General features: G+C 35.0%; 1 protein-coding gene across 1 annotated transcript in view; it reads right to left on the bottom strand.

Moving 5' to 3' along the window:
• Positions 1–20,148, bottom strand: part of SNTG1 (syntrophin gamma 1) — an 875,063-nt gene that overhangs the window by 283,343 nt on the left and 571,572 nt on the right. Inside the window, exon 9 of the mRNA XM_063726650.1 lies at positions 4,384–4,486. Within this exon, the coding sequence (XP_063582720.1) occupies positions 4,384–4,486 (103 nt within the window). The remainder of the gene's footprint in view (positions 1–4,383; positions 4,487–20,148) is intronic.

Below are 20,148 nucleotides of genomic sequence, written 5' to 3'. Positions count from 1 at the left end.
AAAAACTGAATTCAACTACAAATTTAAAAGATTATACACCATGATCAAGTGTGACTTATTCCTGAAATGCAAGGGTGGTTCAACATGAAAAAAACATCTATCTATGTAATTAACACATCACAATAACAGAATGGCAGAAAAAAAAATCCCACATAGTCACCTCAGTTGATGAAGAAAAAAGCATTTGCCAAATTCAATATTTTCACAATTTAAAACATAATACATTTTACAAACTAGGAATAGAAGGAAATTATCTCAACATAATAAAGGTAATTCATATATAAAAAGCCCATAGCTAACATTATACTGAATAATGGCAAACTGAAAGCTTTCCTTCTAAGATTAAGAATAAGGCAAGGATGCCCACTCTCAAGTCTTCTATTCAACATACAACCAAAAGTTCCAGCCAGAAGCAATTAGGCAAGACTAAGAAATAAAAGTCACCCAAATTCAAACAAAGAAGTAAAATTATCTTTGTTTGCAGATATGAGCTTATATGTGGAAAACTCTAAAGTTTTAACACACACAAAACTGTTAGATCTAATAAACAAGTTTAAGGAAGTTGCAGAATAGACAACATAAAAATTCAGTTGTTTCTGTCCATTAGCAATAAAAAAAGAAAACAATTTTATTGATAATAGCATCAAAAAGAATAATTAGGAATAATCTCACCCAAAAAGTTTAAAGTCTTTACACTGAAAACTACAAAATACCATTGAGAAATTAAAGATGAAACAAATAAATGGAATGACATCCCATGCTGATACATTGGAAGAATTAATATCGTTAAAATGTCCATGCTAAGCAATGCAATCTATAGGTTCAATGCAATCCCTATCAAAATCTCTATGGTATTATTTTGCAGAAATAGAAAAACTATCCTAAAATTCATATGAAACCTCAACGAATTCTGAATAGTCAAAAATTCTTGAGAAAGAAAAAGAGAGCTGGGGCTTTACACTTTCTGAACTCAAGATATATTACAAAGCTGCAATAATCAAAACAATGTGGTACTGGCATTAATGCAGACGCATAGAACAATGGAACAGAATAATCCCAAAATTAACCCTCAATATGTGATGAAATTATTTTAAAAGGTTATACAATAGGGAAAGAATAGTCTTCTCTTCAATTAATTATACTGGGAAAACTGGATATCCTCATGCAAAAGAATGTCGGGCACTTACCTTATACTATGTATAAAAATTGACTCAAAACAAATCAAATACCTAAACATTAGATTTGAGCTGTAAAAAATCCTAGCAGAAAACTTAGAGAAAAATATTTATGACATTGGATTTGGCAATTTTTTCTGAATATGACACCAAAAACAAAGGCATTAGAAGCAAAAATAGACTTGACTACAGAAGAATTAAAAATTTTGTAAAATAAATAAAATGATCAACAGAGTGAAACAGCAACCTTTGAAATGGGAGAAAGTATTTTCAAACCATATGTCTGGTAATACGTTAATAGCCAGAGTATCTGAAAAATTCTTACAAGTCAACAACAGCAAAACAAATAAACAGATTTAAAACTGGATAGTAGACTTGAATAGACATGTCTTCAAAGAAAATATGCAAATGGCCAATAAATATGTGAAAAGACGCTTAACATTACTGATTATCAGGGAAATTCAAATCAAAACCACAGTGAGTTGTCATCTGACAACCATTAGAATGGCCACTATCAAAACCAAAACAAAACAAAGCAAAAAAACAGAAAATAAGAAGTGCTGGTGAGGATATGCAGAAATTGGAAGCTTTGCCTCTGTTACTTAAGAGTGTAAAATGATGCAGCTACTATGGAAAACAGTATGGTTATTCTTCAAAAAATTAAAAATAGAATTAACATATGATCCAGGAATCCCACTTCTGAGTATATATCCAAGATAACTGAAAGCAGAGTTGTGAATGGTATTTGTACACTCATGTTCATTGCAGCATTATTCACAACAACAAAGATGTGGAACCAACCTAAATGCTCACTGTTTGAGGGTTGAATAAAGAAAATGTGGTGTATGCATACGAAAGAATGTTATTCAGTCTTAAATAGGAATGAAATTTTGTCCTATTCTACAACATAGATGAGTCTTAAAGACATTATGCTAAATGAAATAAGCTAATCACCAAAAGAAAATACTGGATTATTCCAAGTGCATAAGGTGTCTAAAGTACTCAAATTCTTATAAACATAAAATACAATGGTGTTTGCCAGGGAGTGGATCTGGGGAAAATAGGGAATTGTTTAAGGGGTATAGAATTTCCATTTTGCAATATCAAAAGTTTCTGGTGATATGTTACACAATAATGTACATAGACTTAAGACTACTCTTCTGAACACTTAAAATGCTAAACATGGTAAATTTTATGTTATGTGTTATTTACCACAATAAATGATATGCTCACTTTGGAAATAAATTTCACAATTTATTTATTTATTTTTGAGATGGGGTCTCACTCTGTCACCCAGGCTGGAGTACAGTGACACGATCTCAGCTCACTGCATCCTCAGCCTACCAGGCTCAAGCCATCCTCCCACCTCAACCTCCCAAGTAGCTGGAACCACAGGCACATGCCACCATGCCTGGCTATTTTGGGTGTTTTTTTTTTTGTATTTTTGGTAGAGATGGCATTTTGCCATGTTGTTCAAGTTGGTCTTGAACTCCTGAGCTTAGGTGATCTGCTGGCCTCAGCCTCTCAAAATGATAGGATTACACGCATGGGCCACTGCACCCCCCCAAATTTGGCAATTTATTAACAAGTTAATTATACATCTTTCTAGTCACTCAGCAATTCAATTCTTGGGTACTTATTGTAGTAAAATAAAATTACAAAACTGCCAAAAGCCTTATACAAGAAGCTTCCAGTGATGGGATTGCTGGGTCAAATGGTATATACCCAAAACATATAAATCATTCTATTATAAAGACACATGCGTGTGTACGTCCATTGCAGCACTATTCACAATAGTAAAGACATGGAATCAACCTAAATGCCTATCAGCGATAGACTGGATAACAAAAATGTTGTATATATACACCATGGAATACTATGTCACCATAAAAAAGAACGAGACCATATCCACTTCAGGGACATGGATGGATGGAGCTGGAGGCCGTTATCCTTAGCAAACTAACACAGGAACAGAAAACCAAATACTTCACATTCTCACTTACAAGTGAGAGCTATATGATGAGAACACCTAGACAAATAGAGGGGACCCACACACACTGTGGCCTTTCAGTGGGATGTAGGGTGGGAGGAGGGACGGGATCAGGATAAATAACTAATGGGTACTAATTTCAATAACTGGTTTGTGTACAATGAGCCCCCATGACACAAGTTTACCTGTGTAACAACCCTGCACTTGTACCCCTGAACTTAAAATAAAAGTTAAATAAAAGAACATTTCCAGCAGCTTTATTTATTATGGCAAAATACTGGGAACAGTGCTGGTATCTTCAACAGAAAGATGCATTAATAAATATAGTACATTCATACAATGGAATAATAAACAGCAATATAAACAGCAAAATAAACTGCAATATAAATGAACAAACTAAGAAATATGTGAATCTGAGAAATAAGTGAATCTGAAAGAAATTATTCATAATGAAAGAAGCCAGAATAAAAAATAAAGTATAATTCCATTCTGTAAAGTTCTAGAAGAGTCAAAATAATGTATGAAGAAGAGAGTGTAAGTGAGTAGGCATTTCTGGGCTGTTATTTACTGGGAACAGTTTTATGATTGTAAGAAGTGGATTAAGCAAATGTGTGCCTTTTCAGAACTGATCCAACTGTGCAAGATCTTTGCATTTTATTGCATACAAATTATGTCTCAGTGAAAAATATATTATTCTTCAATTTTTCAGCAAAAGTATTAGATAATATACATTTCATTTTAGAAAATGGAACAGGAAAATAAAATTGACAAATAACTTTTTAAGTAGTTCTATGTAAATTGGTACATTCCCTCAAAGGCAAACGCTTTTTTTCATCTTCTCTCATCAGAATAACTTAAGCACATATTCTTGTTTAGTATTAATTTTTAGTTAGAGAAAATACATTCACCAAATATTCTGATGAAATTTAATAGACATGCATAATGCATACATGATATTTGATATGCTTATTTTAAAAACAAATAATACTTCTCCAATTGTAGGCTAGAAAAAAACTGTAATGTGTTGAATCTATTCTTCAAGAAAAATAACATTTGTTCCCTTTTCATAAGGGTTAGTAGAACACTTTGTAATACAAAAATGTTTACAGTCAGGCAAAAATCTCAACTTTAAGAAGAAATCCACCAATTATTGTCAAAATAATAATTATGTAACTATAATGATGTGAGCACTTTTATCTATTCTTTATAAATGCTTACATGCACAATCTTCATTCAACGGGAGTTTGAGGAAAGCAGGTGCTCTTTTTAAAAATGACACTGTTAGAGTCACTTCTTCTCCAGCATTCCGAAGAACCTGAACCTGAAAAAAAGAATAAAAAGAATACAATTATCATTACATTTATCATTTTATATGATGGCAAAGCCTTGAAATTATTGGTTGTTTCTTCCACCTTCCATTTTTCCCTAGTGGTCAGAAACATTTTATAAAAGATAGAGGGAGCTAATTATTTATCATTGCAGTAAGAGCCATCAATGTTCATCCTCTTGTCACATTCTGTGATCACCTGTTTATACACAACATGAATCTTTCATTCATACTTATCGAGGTCTTCCTGAGTTTATGGTCTATATTAGGCAATATGAGGAATCAAGAAGTCCACAGAAAGGCAGATAGAATGTTCGGGTCACTGTATTTATTGGTAAATTATTAATAATTGTTGAGCACCTATTTTGCACCAATAAATTGGATAAGCTTTGGAGCATATGTTACGTAACATAAAATAGGCTAAGATATAAGAGAAAATGATTCTAAAAGCATAAAAATCTGATTCTGCCAATATTGACCAAAGTACTAATTCAGGTTAAATCAAATTGACCCAATTCACTCTAATCCTCTTGCAAAAAATAAACAGGCATTACATCTTCTACTTAATATTTTCTTTTCTTTTCCCTGCAAACCTGTTATTATCAATAGCATCAGTTGTAATATAATGTTGAAGTCTGTTATTATCAATAACTCTCAACATTTTTTAAAATATAGAATTAGTAAGTCTAGTTCTTCCAGTTAAAATAATTTCAATTTCTCCAAAAATCATATCCAAAAATATAAGCCATGTAAAAATTTTAAAATTAAAAAAAAAATAAAAGAACAAGAAGCTGAAGAGTTATTTATAGCAAACACACTTGAAAAAGATATTAATATGTTTATAATTTTAAACTATCATGTAAAATAAGGAGACAAGAATAATCAGTGAAAAAGCAGTTAATAAACATGGAACTATATCTCGTTAAATACATAGAAAAATTGTTCAACTGCAAATCATTAAAGAATTGCCTACTTAAAACCAATTTAGAATGACTTCTGGCCCTGACAAGATGGCACAGACGGCTGGGCATGGTGGCTCATGGCTGTAATCCCAGCACTTTGGGAGACCGAGGCAGGTGGATCATCTGAGGTCTGGAGTTCGAGACCAGCCTAGCCAAAATGGTGAAACCCCATCTCTATTAAAAATACAAAAAAAAAAAAAAATTAGCCGGTCTTCGTGGCGGGCGTCTGTAATCCCAGCTACTTGGGAGGCTGAGGCAGGAGAATCGTTTGAACCTGGGAGGTGGAGGTTGCAGCGTGCTGAGACTGCACCTCTGCACTGCAGCCTGCGCAGCAAGAACGAAACTCCGTGAAAAAAAAAAAAAAAAAAGGCACAGGCTCATCTCTCTCTGCTCCTCCCCAAGAAGTACAACTGTAAACACTGAAGAAAATACAAAAGACAACCAAATAAGAACTCTGAAAGACAGAAGGAGAAGGAAAATCTGATTAGGGGTCTCAGGCCAGCACTGGACAGCACAGAGGCCGGATACCTTACCTGCTCCACCAGAGGAACACCAAACAGGCCGGGCACTTTCTCAGCCCCATCATTAAAACAGAAAGCACGCTAGATAGGCTCATACCAGCTCTGGATTGTAAAGGAGCCCCACTAATACCAGGCAAGGCCACAAACATCAGTGAGTAGTGACAACGGGAAGCCAGCAGAAGTGCTAGCCTTCTCCCTGGGCCTGAGAATACTCTGCCCCACTCAGAGGCACTGTGTAACCAGGATCATTGTCAGGGGTACCTCCTCATACGTGCCCAGTGAGGGAGGCCACTTTGTCAAGGTCCTGAGACTATCCTCCCCTGCCTAGAGACACCATCCTAGTGGAGAGTATCAGCAAATATAGACCTGCTCCAAGGTCCCCATTATCCTACCTCCTCTACAGCAGGGAGGGACCCTCCATAACCAGCACTGACCTGGGAAAGCTTTTTCCATCCCTTCAAACAATCCCAGCAGGGAATAGTGGGTGCCCAGTGACAGGAGATAAATCAGTCAGAACAAAGCAGCACCAAACGGCTCTAAAACATATATCGTAAATGGAACCATGGACCACAAACCCGTGAGCTAAATAGTAAATTTCTGCTTAAAAAAAGAAATCTCAAGTAAGAGGCAGAGTCACCTAATATAATAAACAAAATGACCAGGATATAGTAAAAATTTTATGTCATATTGAGAACCAGAAAAATCACAATTTTAAAGGGAAGAAATAATCTACTAATACCAATGAGATATATCACATATTGGAACTCTCTGACAAGGATTTTGAAGCAATCAACAAAAATGTTGCCATAAGAAATTACAAGTTTTTTGATTCAAGTGAAAAATTATAAAATCTCAGCAAAAAAGTTATGTTATAATATCCAAACAGATATTATACAAATATTTTTTCATACATTTAAAAACACTTGGGAATAGTTCAATAACAAAGTAGGAATGAGAGAGAGTAGAATTAACAAAGTTGAGGACAGAATAATAGAATTCACCCTATCTGAACAATAGAGTATATAGACCAAAAAAAAAAAAGAAAAAGTAACCTGAACGATAGTAACAAAATGTATAAAATGCATATCATATGAGTCACAGAGGAGAGGAGAAAGAAGAGGGACTGAAAGAGTGTTTAAACATATAATGTCTGAAAATTTCTCCAATTGGATGACAGACATGAGCCCATAGATTTAAGAAGCTTAACAAACCTCAAAAGGATCCTGCCAAATAAATCTACACTAAGACACATCATAATTAAAATTTTGCAAACTAAAGAGAAAAAAGAACAAACTTTTAAAATTTTTACAAGGAGCCAGATAAAGGACTTATGTAAACATTATTAAATATTTTAACAAATCAAACAATACAATGTGATCAATGCAAATCAGATAATACAAAATGATCAAATGGAGTTTAATCCAGGAATACAAGGTTGGTTTAACATTAGAAAATCAATTGGTATAATTAACCACATAAAAACCTAAGTTGAAATATCAAAAAATATTTGGCAATATTCAAAATTCATATCTGTTGAACACTTTAAGCAAAGTAATGGTAGAACGGAACTTCCTCAAACTGGCAGAGGGTAGCTATAAAAAAAACCTGCAGGTAATATCATTACTAAATGGTAACAGACTAAAGGCCTTAACGGCCTAAGTTTCGAAAAAATAAGAGTGTCAACACTGTCTACTTTTAGTCAACATTTCCATAAAGGTACTAGGAAGGGCAATATAGAGAAAAAAATTAGGTATCTATATTTGAAAAGAAGGAATAAAAGTGTCTATCTGCAGATGACATGATGGCTTACAAAAAGTGCACTAGAATCTACCAAAAAAAAAAAAATGGTCCTGGAACTAATCATAACTAATCTTTTTAGCAGAGTTTCAGGAAATAAGATAAATATAAAATAATTATATTTCTTTATAAACAATCAGAATTTCTAATTTAAAAAAATTATAAAATCAACAAAACTATGAAATATTTATGTATCAATCTAACAAAAGTAGTAAAAGCCCTGTATACAAAACATTGCTATGAGTAATTTTTAAACATTTAAATATATGTGTCACAAGACTCAATATTTATCAACCCTAATTCACATATGGGAATCCCAGCAGACTTTTTAATACAAATTGGCAAACTGTTATTAAAATTCATGTGGAAATTTAAAAAATCCAGGATAACCATACCACCTTTGGAAAATAAAAGCAAAGCTATTAAACCAACATCGTTTGATTTTAAGAGATATAAAGAAACTGTAATCATCAAGACATGTGTTATCAAAAAGATAGATAAAGTAAAATAAAATAATAATATAATATGATAGAATGTAATATAATTAAGATAACATAATATAATATGTCCAGAAATAAATGCAAACAAAAATAAACAACTATTTTTCAACAATGTTGCAATGGAGTAGAGAAAGTAAAATCTTTTTAACAAATTGTGCTGGGACTATTTCAAATCCTCGTTAGAAAAGAAAAGGAGCTTTGATCTATAACTTACACGACATACTAATACTAACTCAGAGTGAATCAATTACCTAAATGTAAAGTCTAAGCTTATAAAACTTCTAGAAGTAAACTTTGGAGAAAACCATTGTGGCATTAAGGCAGGATTTATTTTTGTAGTTATTAATCCAAAAGTACAACCCATAAAAACACAAATTGTTAAGTTGGGAGTAAACAAAATTGAACCATTCTTTTCTATGCAATATGCTTTTAAGAGAGTCACAAATTTTGAGAAAATATTTATAAATCTTTTTCTGATAAATAGTATATACTTGGAATATATTTTAGAACACTCAAAACTCAATAATAATACAGATGACCTAATAAAACATGAGAAAAAATCTTCGGCAGGTATATCCTTGAACTTATGTTGATGGCAAATTAGTGCATGAAAATATGCTTAACATAATAGCAATTAGGGAAATGTAAATTAAAACTATAAAGAGATACCACTATAAATCTTCTGAAATGTCCAAATTATGTATGCCTCAGATACTAAGTGAGTGTAAGGTTTTGGGGGAACTGGAATGCTCAGAGACTAAGAATAAAAATTGAAAATGTCACGATTTTGGAAAATAATTTAGCAATTTCATAAAATTGAAACATGCCATACTACATGATCTAGTAAATTAATTTTTAGAAATTTATCCAAGAGAAATAAGAGTAAATGTCCTTACAAATACTTTTCATGAATATTCATGGCAGCTGTATTTTTAATCAGAAAATTTAGAAAACTCAAATGTCCATCAAAAGGTAAATGGGTAAACAAACTGAGATGTATCCTTATAATGGCATGTGACTCCACATAACAAGAAAAAAAAGGAATGAGTGATGGGTACATGATGCCAGGTGAATAAATATAAAATAATTATATTTAGTGAAAGAAGCCAAAAAACATACTATTATATGATTATATTTACATAAAATTGTAGAAAATGTAAACAAATGTATAGTGCCACAAAGCAGTTTAGTGATTGTTCAGGGAATGGGGAGAAGAGAAGAGGCAGAAGGACAGATTATACAGTGGCAAGATTAAACTTTTAGGGTAAATGAGTATCTTATTACCTTGATTGTGTTGGTGGGTATTCTATGTCATGGATTGCTGGACACAGTACTGTGAAGATAAAAATTCTGCCCTATTTTTTTATAGATTTAGGAAAATCTCATTGAAATTTCCAGTGTTTTTTCTTACTTTTTTTTGGCTTAGAATGAATTTATGAACTTGGCTTATGTATTTGTATTGACATTATATTATAACCTCTAAATATTGATATAATCAATATTATGTGACTCTATTGGGAATTTCTCACAAATTAAAATATATGGGGCAGTAGAAAAAAACAGCTAAGTACTCATATTCTATATTAAGTGTACAATAGATAATATCTAGGATTAAACAAAAAGAAATAATGGTATGAAAATCAATTTTGAATAAGTGTATAAATATGGGAATATGTAAATATGTAAATATGGGTGTAGATGTGGGAAAATATGACATGTATAGGTTAAATATGGTTGCCTTTGAAATAGGCAATGGGCAGTTGCTTTACTTTTAAAGCTTTACATTTGTGCTTCAATCGTAAAGTTTTTTTCAAGTATAAGTGAAAAATATAAGAACGTTAAACAATAACAAAATCTCATCCTAAAGAGATAATGAGTTTTTAAAATATAAGGTCACTTATGAGTATCTGTGTAATCATAATTTTAAGCCTTTGACAAATACACATTTCTTAATTAATGCAGGATTATTAATCTTTTCAGGGAATAGAATTGAGATAGTGTTTTTTTTTTCAGTTTTCTTCTGTGCTTTAAATGCATATTATATCAGCCTGATACTGTCAGGTTGGAAAATATAGGTTCTATATCTTGAATAATAATGAATAAATTATTCCTGCCAAATAAGAAATAACCAATAAATCCAGTTGTCCTTTTTACTTTCATTCACATTTTATAATTCAAATAAAATGTTGTAAATTTTAATCAGATAAAGTATTAGCACAGTTATTCTCTCAAACTGCTATACGTGAGTACCCAAGCAAGAGGGTTGATAAATGGTGACAATCAATAAGAATAGAAAAGAGAAATTAAATTCAAATAGATATTTATGGATTTAATCTAATATTAAAACCACTACAAATCTAACGACTCAGTTCATGAACTGAAACTTAAGTTCCATTCATCTATTAAGAAGAAAAGTTCATACAACATTTTTTGGTTCTTTGCCCTTTCTGGTTTCCCCTTGGAGGCCATTCTAACTTCTATGAGATTCTAAGGAGGAATTTAGCTACCTGCCACTGCTCTGCAATATAAAGCCAAGGATGCCCATAGCTGGGCTTGCTTTTAATTGATAAAAAGAGGGCACTGCTGCTTTGTCTAGGCATATTTAAAGCACACATCAGGAAACACGCACACACCTCCCTTCACAGACAGCAAGGGCAGGAAGATTAGCTTGTGAGGATCATAGTTACTGGCCTCACATGATGTCAGGAAATCAAGTAAGATTTTGATTTTAAGAGAGTCAGATTGACGTATTTCTGCCTGCTAGTAACAATGATGGAAAACAGTCACTTAGATATTGGACTCATCCCACTTGTCATAAGTAAATTATTTCCTTATTCTGGATCCTATCTGAAAAGGATCTTAAACTTGACTTTGAGGGTTGATTTTGAAACTGGTCACTTTACAGATAAAATAACTAGGCTAATCTAGAAACTATAACATGCTTTACTGTTCACTCTAAAATACTGACTATATGTGGAAACCAAATAAATGAATCTTTTTTATGCACTCATTTATGAACTGAAGGAAAAATAAGAACTTGGCTTTTTACAGGTATTACTGGGTGACAGCTTTGGTTGAAACTGTAATGTAAAGGGTTTCATGCCGGGGTTAGGGAGTCCTCCTGCCATTGTGCGTCTACTAGCACGTTCAGGTTTACAGAGGAGCCTTCTGGTGGCAGGGTGAGGGAGCATACTGCTCTTCTATGGTTTCCTGCAGGTATATACATTCACAACTGCAGATTGCTCACAGGGTCATGGCAGTTGCTAGCCACGGGCAGGAGATAAGGCCTTCTTAAGAGAGAAGCATTCGAGCAAGAAATGAGTCTGTAATATTCACAAGAGCTGTTACTGTTGGATTGGAAAGTAAATCAAGTGCAGCAGCAGAAATTACCCAGCTGGAAAGTAGGGTATAGAGCTGCATCTAAGAAGACCTTATCGCATAACTTTTGGAAGTAGTGGGTTAATCAACTATGTGAAGTCAAATATAATTGGGAACATGGAGGAAACAACTCAAAAAAAAAAAAAAAGAATTTGACATGATTGAGACACATCAGCTCTCATCTTGGTTGCTGCAACCACAGGATACAAGACAGAGCTGGAAAAGCTAGAAATACATCACATTAGGGATGGGGAGTCAGATTACCGTCAACATAATAGCTCAAGGAAGGTAATGTGATGTTCCTGAGGAGGCATTGTATGCATTCATTCGTTTTATTATTTTTTTCTGCATTTTAATTTTTAAAAATACTTCGTAAATATATAGAAATGACATAGGAATATTTCAATAGGCATTTCTAGTCTAAATTTTATGTCGTTTAAAATGAAAAGTCCCAACAAGAAGGTCCATCTGGTTATATGATGAAAGAAAGAACTATGAATAATTTAAAATTTCAGAATTCCTAAAATTACACAATTCCTAAAATTTCAGCCTAAAATAGTGTATAATTATGCAATAATGTTTGATTTTGATAATTATTTATTACAATTAAGAATGCAGTTTCAGCTCTCAGCTCTAATAAATATAACAAATCTTAGTGAAACTAATCATAATACAATAGTAATAAATCACTGAATGTCAATATAGAAAAGAGCCATCTATTTTAGTTAGAAAAGAATATTGAAACATTTGATAAAATTGTACTTATTTAAGATAATGACAATATTTAAGGCTATGACTGAAAATAATTCATTTTGTTGAAAGACTCAAATAAAACAAGATTCTATGTAATAAAAGTGTATAAAGAGACATATCATTCTGAGTTAAACTAATTGAAGTAAAATACATTATTAGCTAGTTCACATGGCTATGGAAATACTATTTCAGCAGTTATTATAATTCCAAGATGATTTCCTCAATGATTCGAGCAACATTTTCTTTTTTCTTTTAATTGTTAATGTGGCCAACTGAGTAGCTCAAGATCCATTAAGCAAGTTAATTTAAATTTTACAATTGATAAAAGTTCTACTTTGAAAAAGCATCAGGAACAGAGTGACAAAACTGAGTTTTATCTAATTCTTAAAGAAGAGATGATTCCAGTAGAAAATCATGTCTCTTCAAACCATTTTATTAAAGTAAATTTAAATGAAAATTAAAAATAAAGGCAGATATAGTAGTACAAATAAAATAAACAAGAGACAATTATTAATATAAATATATATGCCAATACTGTATTTTGAATACAGTATTAGCATATGGAATTCAGCAAGTGAGAAATGAAATTTTGCTATGAGCAAGTGGTCTTTATTTCAAAAGAGAAATCCTGAATAAATATCAGTGAATTATTATGAATATAATTAATTTCCTCAACAAGTTGTATGTGTGTGTACATATATATGTGTGTATACATATGTACGTGTGTGTGTGTGTATATATATTTACATATTTCTCCCTTCAATTAAAGATTCTGAAAGGATGTTTGGTCAAATTGAGCAGCAATTCCTAATGAAAACGCTAAGAAAAGTAGGAATAGAAAAAAAAATTCCCTGGCATGTCCCCCGCAACCCTCCAACTTAGGGCTTTCTTTAATATTTTTAAAAGAAATTTCAATTTTTTATTTACCCGTATTTGCTGGAACTCATAAAATATTTTTGAAAAATAATGGAGATAACGGTCATCATTATTTGGTACCTGACTGTAGTTGACAAGGTTTTATTATTTTTGTTTTTTTTCAGCAATTACCAGTTGTCTTTATTCATATAAAAGTATACTAAATACTCTCAATATATACAAGTAAAAAATATTATATATGTAAATAGAAAATTTCCATATACAAAATCTTTTTAAAAAATTACACATGTATATACAGCATTGACCTTAGAAGCTGTATCTTAAATCTTAAACTCTGTATAATTTGTACAGTAGATTTATAAAAACATAGTTACTGGTCAAATGTTTAATCAACACCACTCAAGTCAAAGTGCTAAATGATAAAGCGTATTAGGAAGGTGCCCAAAATATAGAAGTCTCCTGCATTTAATACACTAATTGAAGGTTTGCCAATTGTTTTGAATTTCCAAATGTACTCCTTAAAAGAAAATAGAAAAAGAATCTAAATACAGTATTACAAACATTAGAAAAGTCCCAGAAAAGTTTGCACAATTTCTATCTTAGTTTCCTACATGGTTTGAAGTCAGCCTCTCAAAAGCTCTTCAAAAGTTCCTTCAGGAATATGTAAGGAATTCATTCATTTGTTTTTGGTTGGATGATCTGGTTCTTCCTCTGTACAGAATATATCATCTAAAGGATCATATGCGTAGAAAGTGCCAGAGTTTTAAAAATTACAACAAAATTGGAAGTGGTTGTACCGTCATGCTCCAAAATCCCCGTTTGTACTTCCATGTATTCTACTATAGTAAGAGTTCTGTTTTCTGCATATAGCTAGCCAATTTTCCCAACACCATTTATTAAATAGGGAATCCTTTCCCCACTGCTTGTTTTTGTCAGGTTTGTCAAAGATCAGATGGCTGTAGATGTGTGGTGTTATTTCTGAGGCCTCTGTTCTGTTCCATTGGTCTATATATCTGTTTTGGTACCAGTATGCAGAAAACTGAAACTAGATCCCTTCCTTATGCCTTATACAAAAATTAACTGAAGATGGATTAAAGACTTAAAACTAAGACATAAAACCATAAAAACTCTAGAAGAAAACCCAGGCAATACCATTCAGGACATAGGCATGGGCAAAGACTTCATGACTAAAACACCAAAAGCAATGGCAACAAAAGCCAAAATTGACAAATACGTCTCATTAAACTAAAGAGCTTCTGCATAGCCAAAGAAACTATCATCAGCGTGAACAGGCAACCTGCAGAATGGGAGAAAATTTTTGCAATCCATCTGACAAAGGACTAATAGCCAGAATCTACAAAGAACTTAAACAAATTTACAAGAAAAAAACAACCCCATCAAAAAGTGGGCAAAGAACAGGAACAGACACTTCTCAAAAGAAGGCATTTATGTGGCCAGCAAACATATGAAGAAAAGCTCATCATCACTGGTCATTAGAGAAATGCAAATTAAAATCACAGTGAGATACCATCTCACACCAGTTAGAATGGCAATCACTAAAAAATTCAGGAAACAACAGATGCCAGAGAGGATGTGGAGAAGTAGGAACGCTTGCTTTTACACTGTTGGTGGGAAGGTAAATTAGTTCAATCACTGTGGAAGACAGTGTGTTGATTCCTCAAGGATCTAGAACTAGAAATACCATTTAACCCACCAATCCCATTACTGGGTATATACCCAAATGATTATAAATTATTCTACCATAAAGACACATGCACACATATGTTTACTGTGGCACTGTTTACAACAGCAAAGACTTGGAACCAATCCAAATGTCCATCAATGATAGACTGGATAAAGAAAATGTGGCACATATACACCATAGAATACTATGCAGCCATAAAAAAGGATGAGTTCATGTCCTTTGCAGGGGCATGGATGAAGCTGGACACCATCATTCTCAGCAAAGTAACAGAGGAAGAGAAAATGAAACACGTTCTCACTTATGTTCTCACTCATAAGTGGGAGTTGAACAATGAGAACACGTGGACATAGGAAGGGGAACATCACACACTGGGGCTTGCAGGGGGTAGGGGGAGTGGGGGACTAGGGGAGGAATAGCACTAGGAGAAATATCTAATGTAGATGACGGGTTGATGGGTGCAGCAAACCACCATGGTACAAGTACACAAGTATACCTATGTAACAAACCTTGCACTTTCCACACGTGTACCCCAGAACTTAAAGTAAAATAAATAAATAAATAAATAAGTTCTGGATCACAGCACAGCATTTGCAGCATGGGCGCCTCCAGCAGCGCTAGGTGCCCCTCTAAGCTCAGCCCGCGTCCTTCCGCGGGGTCGCCCTTGCCTGCTGCGCGCGTACCCCGATGCGCATGGGAGTTAAGGGGCTGCTGACTGCTGGCTCCGCGATCGTCGGGAAGGACATTGCTGTTGTCCCGCGGCTGGCTCACTCGCTGGGGCTTTCCGTCGTCTTGTGTAGTCTTCGGATGGAATCACTGAACACTGGAACGGTGGTTTCCCCTTTATCCATATCCATCAAAAACGCATTTGTGTTTGTCTTGGCTGTTTTCTTTCCCGTACATGAAGCTTTCCAATAATAAAGTGTACAACTTGAGTACTTGTCGCAAACTCCCAGAGGCCTAGGAATATGTCATTCTTTCTAAGGTACGTCATTCTGATACTGTCACGTTGTTTTGTCCTGACTGATTCAAAACACTGAATTGCTGGCTGTCCCAGGTGTTTCTCCAGGTCACGTGTAAACTCTGGGGAGCTTCGGATCAGAGGTTCCCGGCAGAACCCTTGGTGGCTGCATCCCCAGCGGGGCAGGAAGGGCCCTGGGCCGAGGACGACTGTATCACGTCCTTGCTGTCCCATCTGTGAGGTCACTCTCTGTGTCCGGGGTTTCCAAGCATGGCTTTTCCAGTCTCCTGATGCAGAGCTTGTCTGGGCAGTGTAGACATGATTGATGATAGGCTTGGGTTCCAGCTCCAAAATTGTCTTGAAATTCGTTGATTACACATTATATGCTACCACTCTATCTGCAGTGCCAGAAGCACTAGCCGCCTTGAGGAGGACCTAGCGGAGCAGGAGAATCTGAGCTAAGGCAGTCTCAGGACGTGGGACCCAGGCCCAGGCTGGAGTCGCCAGGTCCACAAGCAAGGTCGAGGTCAAGTGGATAGAGGCTGAGGAATCCTGCTGCAGGCACATCGGGTCCGCTGAGGGAGCCATTGCCTGCCTACCCCCGGGGCTGGGCTGCCCGGGGCCCCCACCCCTGCAGTTCCTCCAATGTGGATTTATGGTTTTAACCTTTAGGACAATTTTTGTTGCTTTCAAAAATTGACTTCACAAGCATTCCTATACACCAATAATAGACAAACAGGGAGCCAAATCATGAGTGAACTCCCATTCAAAATTGCACAAAGAGAATAAAATACCTAGGAATACAACTTACAAGGGAGGTGAAGGACCTCTTCAAGGAGAACTACAAACCACTGCTTAAGGAAATAAGAGAGGACACAAACAAATGGAAAAACATTCCATGCACATGGATAGGAAGAATCAATATCGTGAAAATGGACATACTGCCCAAAGTAATTTATGGATTCAACGCTATTCCCATCAAGCTACCACTGACTTTCTTCACAGAATTAGAAAAAACTACATGTAATTTCATATGGAACCAAAACAGACCTCATATAGCCAAGATGATCCTGAGCAAAAAGAATAAAGCTGGAGGCATTATGTTACTTGATTTCGAACTATACTACAAGGCTACAGTAACCAAAACAGCATGGTACTAGTACTAAAACAGATAAATAGACGAATGGAACAGAACAGAGACCTCAGAAATAATGCCACACATCTACAACCATCTGATATTTGACAAACTTGACAAAAACAATCAAATGGGGAAAGGATTCCCCATTTAATAAACGGTGTTGGGAAAACTGGCTAGCCACATGCAGGAAACTGAAACTGGACCCCTTCCTTACACCTTATACATAAATTAACTCAAGATGGATTAAAGTCTTAAATGTAAGACCTAAAACCTTGAAAACCCTAGAAGAAAAGCTAGGCAATACCATTCAGGACATAGGCATGCGCAAAGACTTCATGACTAAAACACCAAAAGCAATGGCAACAAAAGCCAAAATTGACAAATACATCTCATTAAACTAAAGAGCTTCTGCACAGCCAAAGAAACTATCATCAGCGTGAACAGGCAACCTACAGAATGGGAGAAAATTTTTGTAATCTATCCATCTGGCAAAGAGCTAATATCCTGAATCTACAAAGAGCTTAAACAAATTTACAAGAAAAAACAAGCAACTCCATCAAAAAGTGGGCAAAGGATATGAGCAGACACTTCTCAAAAGAAGACATTTATGCAGCCAACAAACATATGAAAAAAAGCTCATCATCACTGGTCATTAGAGAAATGCAAATCAAAACCACAATGAGATACCATCTCATGCCAGTTAGAATGGCAATCATTAAAAGGTCAGGAAACAGAAGATGCTGGAGAGGATGTGGAGAAATAGGAACACTTTCACACTGTTGGTGGGAGTGTAAATTACTTCAATCATTGTGGAAGACAGTGTGGCGATTCCTCAAGGATCTAGAACCAGAAATATCATTTGACCCAGCAATCCCATTACTGGGTATATACCCAAAGGATTATAAATCATTCTATTATAAAGACACATGCGCACGTATGTTTATTGCAGCACTGTTCATGACAGCAAAGACAGAGCCAACCCAAATGTCCATCAATGATACACTGGATAAAGAAAATGTGGCACATATACACCATGGAATACTATGCAGTCATGATAAAGGATGAGTTCATATCCTTTGCAGGGACATGGATGAAGCTGGAATCCATCATTTTCAGCAAGCTAACACAGGAACAGAAAACCAAACACCACATGTTCTCACTCATAAATGAGAGTTGAACAATGAGAACACAGGGACACAGGGAGGGGAACATCACACACTGGGGCCTGTTGTGGGGTGGGGGGCTATGGGAGGGATAGCATTAGAAGAAATACCTAATGTAGATGATGGGTTAATGGGTGCAGCAAACCACCATGGCACGTGCAGCAAACCTATGTAGCAAACCTGCACGTTCTGCACATTTATCCCAGAACTTAAAGTATAATAAAAAAGACTTCATTACGTTTATTTATTAATGACCATTTAGTGAATACTTTTTATGGGCCAAGTGTCATGCTGGGCTCTTGGAACCCATCTGTCAATAACATGGCTTGCTGTCATCATGGTCATTGCCTAGCGTTCATTTTCAAAGGGCAAGAACAGATGATGGAAGATAGACTTTAGGTGAGCACAAAGTAAACAATATGCAAGCCCAGAAGTGGAGACGTTGAGAGGTGCTCATAGGCAAGGACAATGGCAGGGAGAGCAGACAAGCAAGAACAGAGCTGTGTGGAGAGTTATTTTAAATAGATCAGTGAAGGTAGGACCCATTGATAGGATTTCCGACCAAAGGACAGAAGGAGGTAAGCATATTTGCCATACAGATACTTAGGTAAAGGGCATGCTAGACTCTTTGGAAACATTGAAAAACTGAGTAACTTGCTCAAACATAGCACCTAATATATGGCAGACTGACAAATAAAACTACATGTAAACATGAGTTCTCCATTTTTTCCACTGTGCCATTTTCTTAAAATAGTCAGTGTCAAATCTTGCAGAATTTCTTAAAAAAACCTATTTTACTCTCATAGCAATTTCAGGATGATCATCATCTATCAACTTCTTCATGCATCTTTATCTATAGAGCCCAGCTGCACAGCATCACTTCACAGCCCTAGTTCTGAGAAGGAAGACTCTACCTAGATACAGAAAACAAGATAGAATGGACTAAGTAGCTTCTTTCCACATTGATAAGACTCCATTTGTTTAAGTTACTTACTTGTGTATATTTTATTTTGAGATCCAGAAGCAGAGTTTAAATTAACTCAGCAAACATATATCAAATATCTGTCACATTCAAAACACCATATGAAGTAACACAGAATAAGCAATGAAGAAATGAAGTTGATAAAGCCCTTTAGTTCTAGAGACTTCTAAGCTGGTGGGAAGACAAATGTTTACAACCAATTAAAAGGAAAAAAAAGGCATCAGAAAAGTTTTTAAAAGTAAATAGCATTATGTAAAAAACCCAGGCCCAAATCTAGTCTGCATAAAAGGAGTCAAAGTGTTTTTTTAGCTTCTGTGCTAATAATACTGACATCACTGAAATGTGGTACAGTTGTCTCATTGCTTAGTGTGATACAACAAACAAGGAAACCAACAAAACCTGGGCAACCCTGCACATACAACCTGATGGTCCCAGCAGTTTTTCCACAAGTTTCTACAGTGCCCTTTTGGTCATATCTCAGAGACTACCAGTGACTTCCTCAAATGAGCAAAGTTTCCATTATCAAATCAAATGTAATCACATGTTTACTGAGGCCCCAAAATACTTAATTCAGACCCATGTTGAATGTCCCCCCACCTTCCTTCAATGACAGAGAGTATACCTATAAAATGCAATCATTGCACATGAAATTAAGTGTACTCAGTTCAAATCTTGCAGATGGGAAGAAAAAACATATTTTACAGACTGAAAGGTTATAGCATATTTCTTTCTTTTTCTTTCTTTCTTTTTTTTTTTTTTTTTTTGAGACAGAGTCTCTCTCATTGCCCAGGTTGGAGTGTGACAGCGCGATCTCGGCTCACTGCAGCCTCCCCTTCCTGGGTTCAAGCGATTCTCCTGTCTCAGCCTCCCAAGTCGCTGGGATTGCAGGCATGCACCACCACATGTGGCTAATTTTGTATTTT

The sequence above is a fragment of the Pongo abelii genome, chromosome 7 (genome assembly GCF_028885655.2).
Source record: "Pongo abelii isolate AG06213 chromosome 7, NHGRI_mPonAbe1-v2.0_pri, whole genome shotgun sequence".
In the NCBI taxonomy this organism is placed as follows: Eukaryota; Metazoa; Chordata; class Mammalia; order Primates; family Hominidae; genus Pongo; species Pongo abelii.
This window is presented reverse-complemented; position numbering and strand designations above follow the sequence as displayed.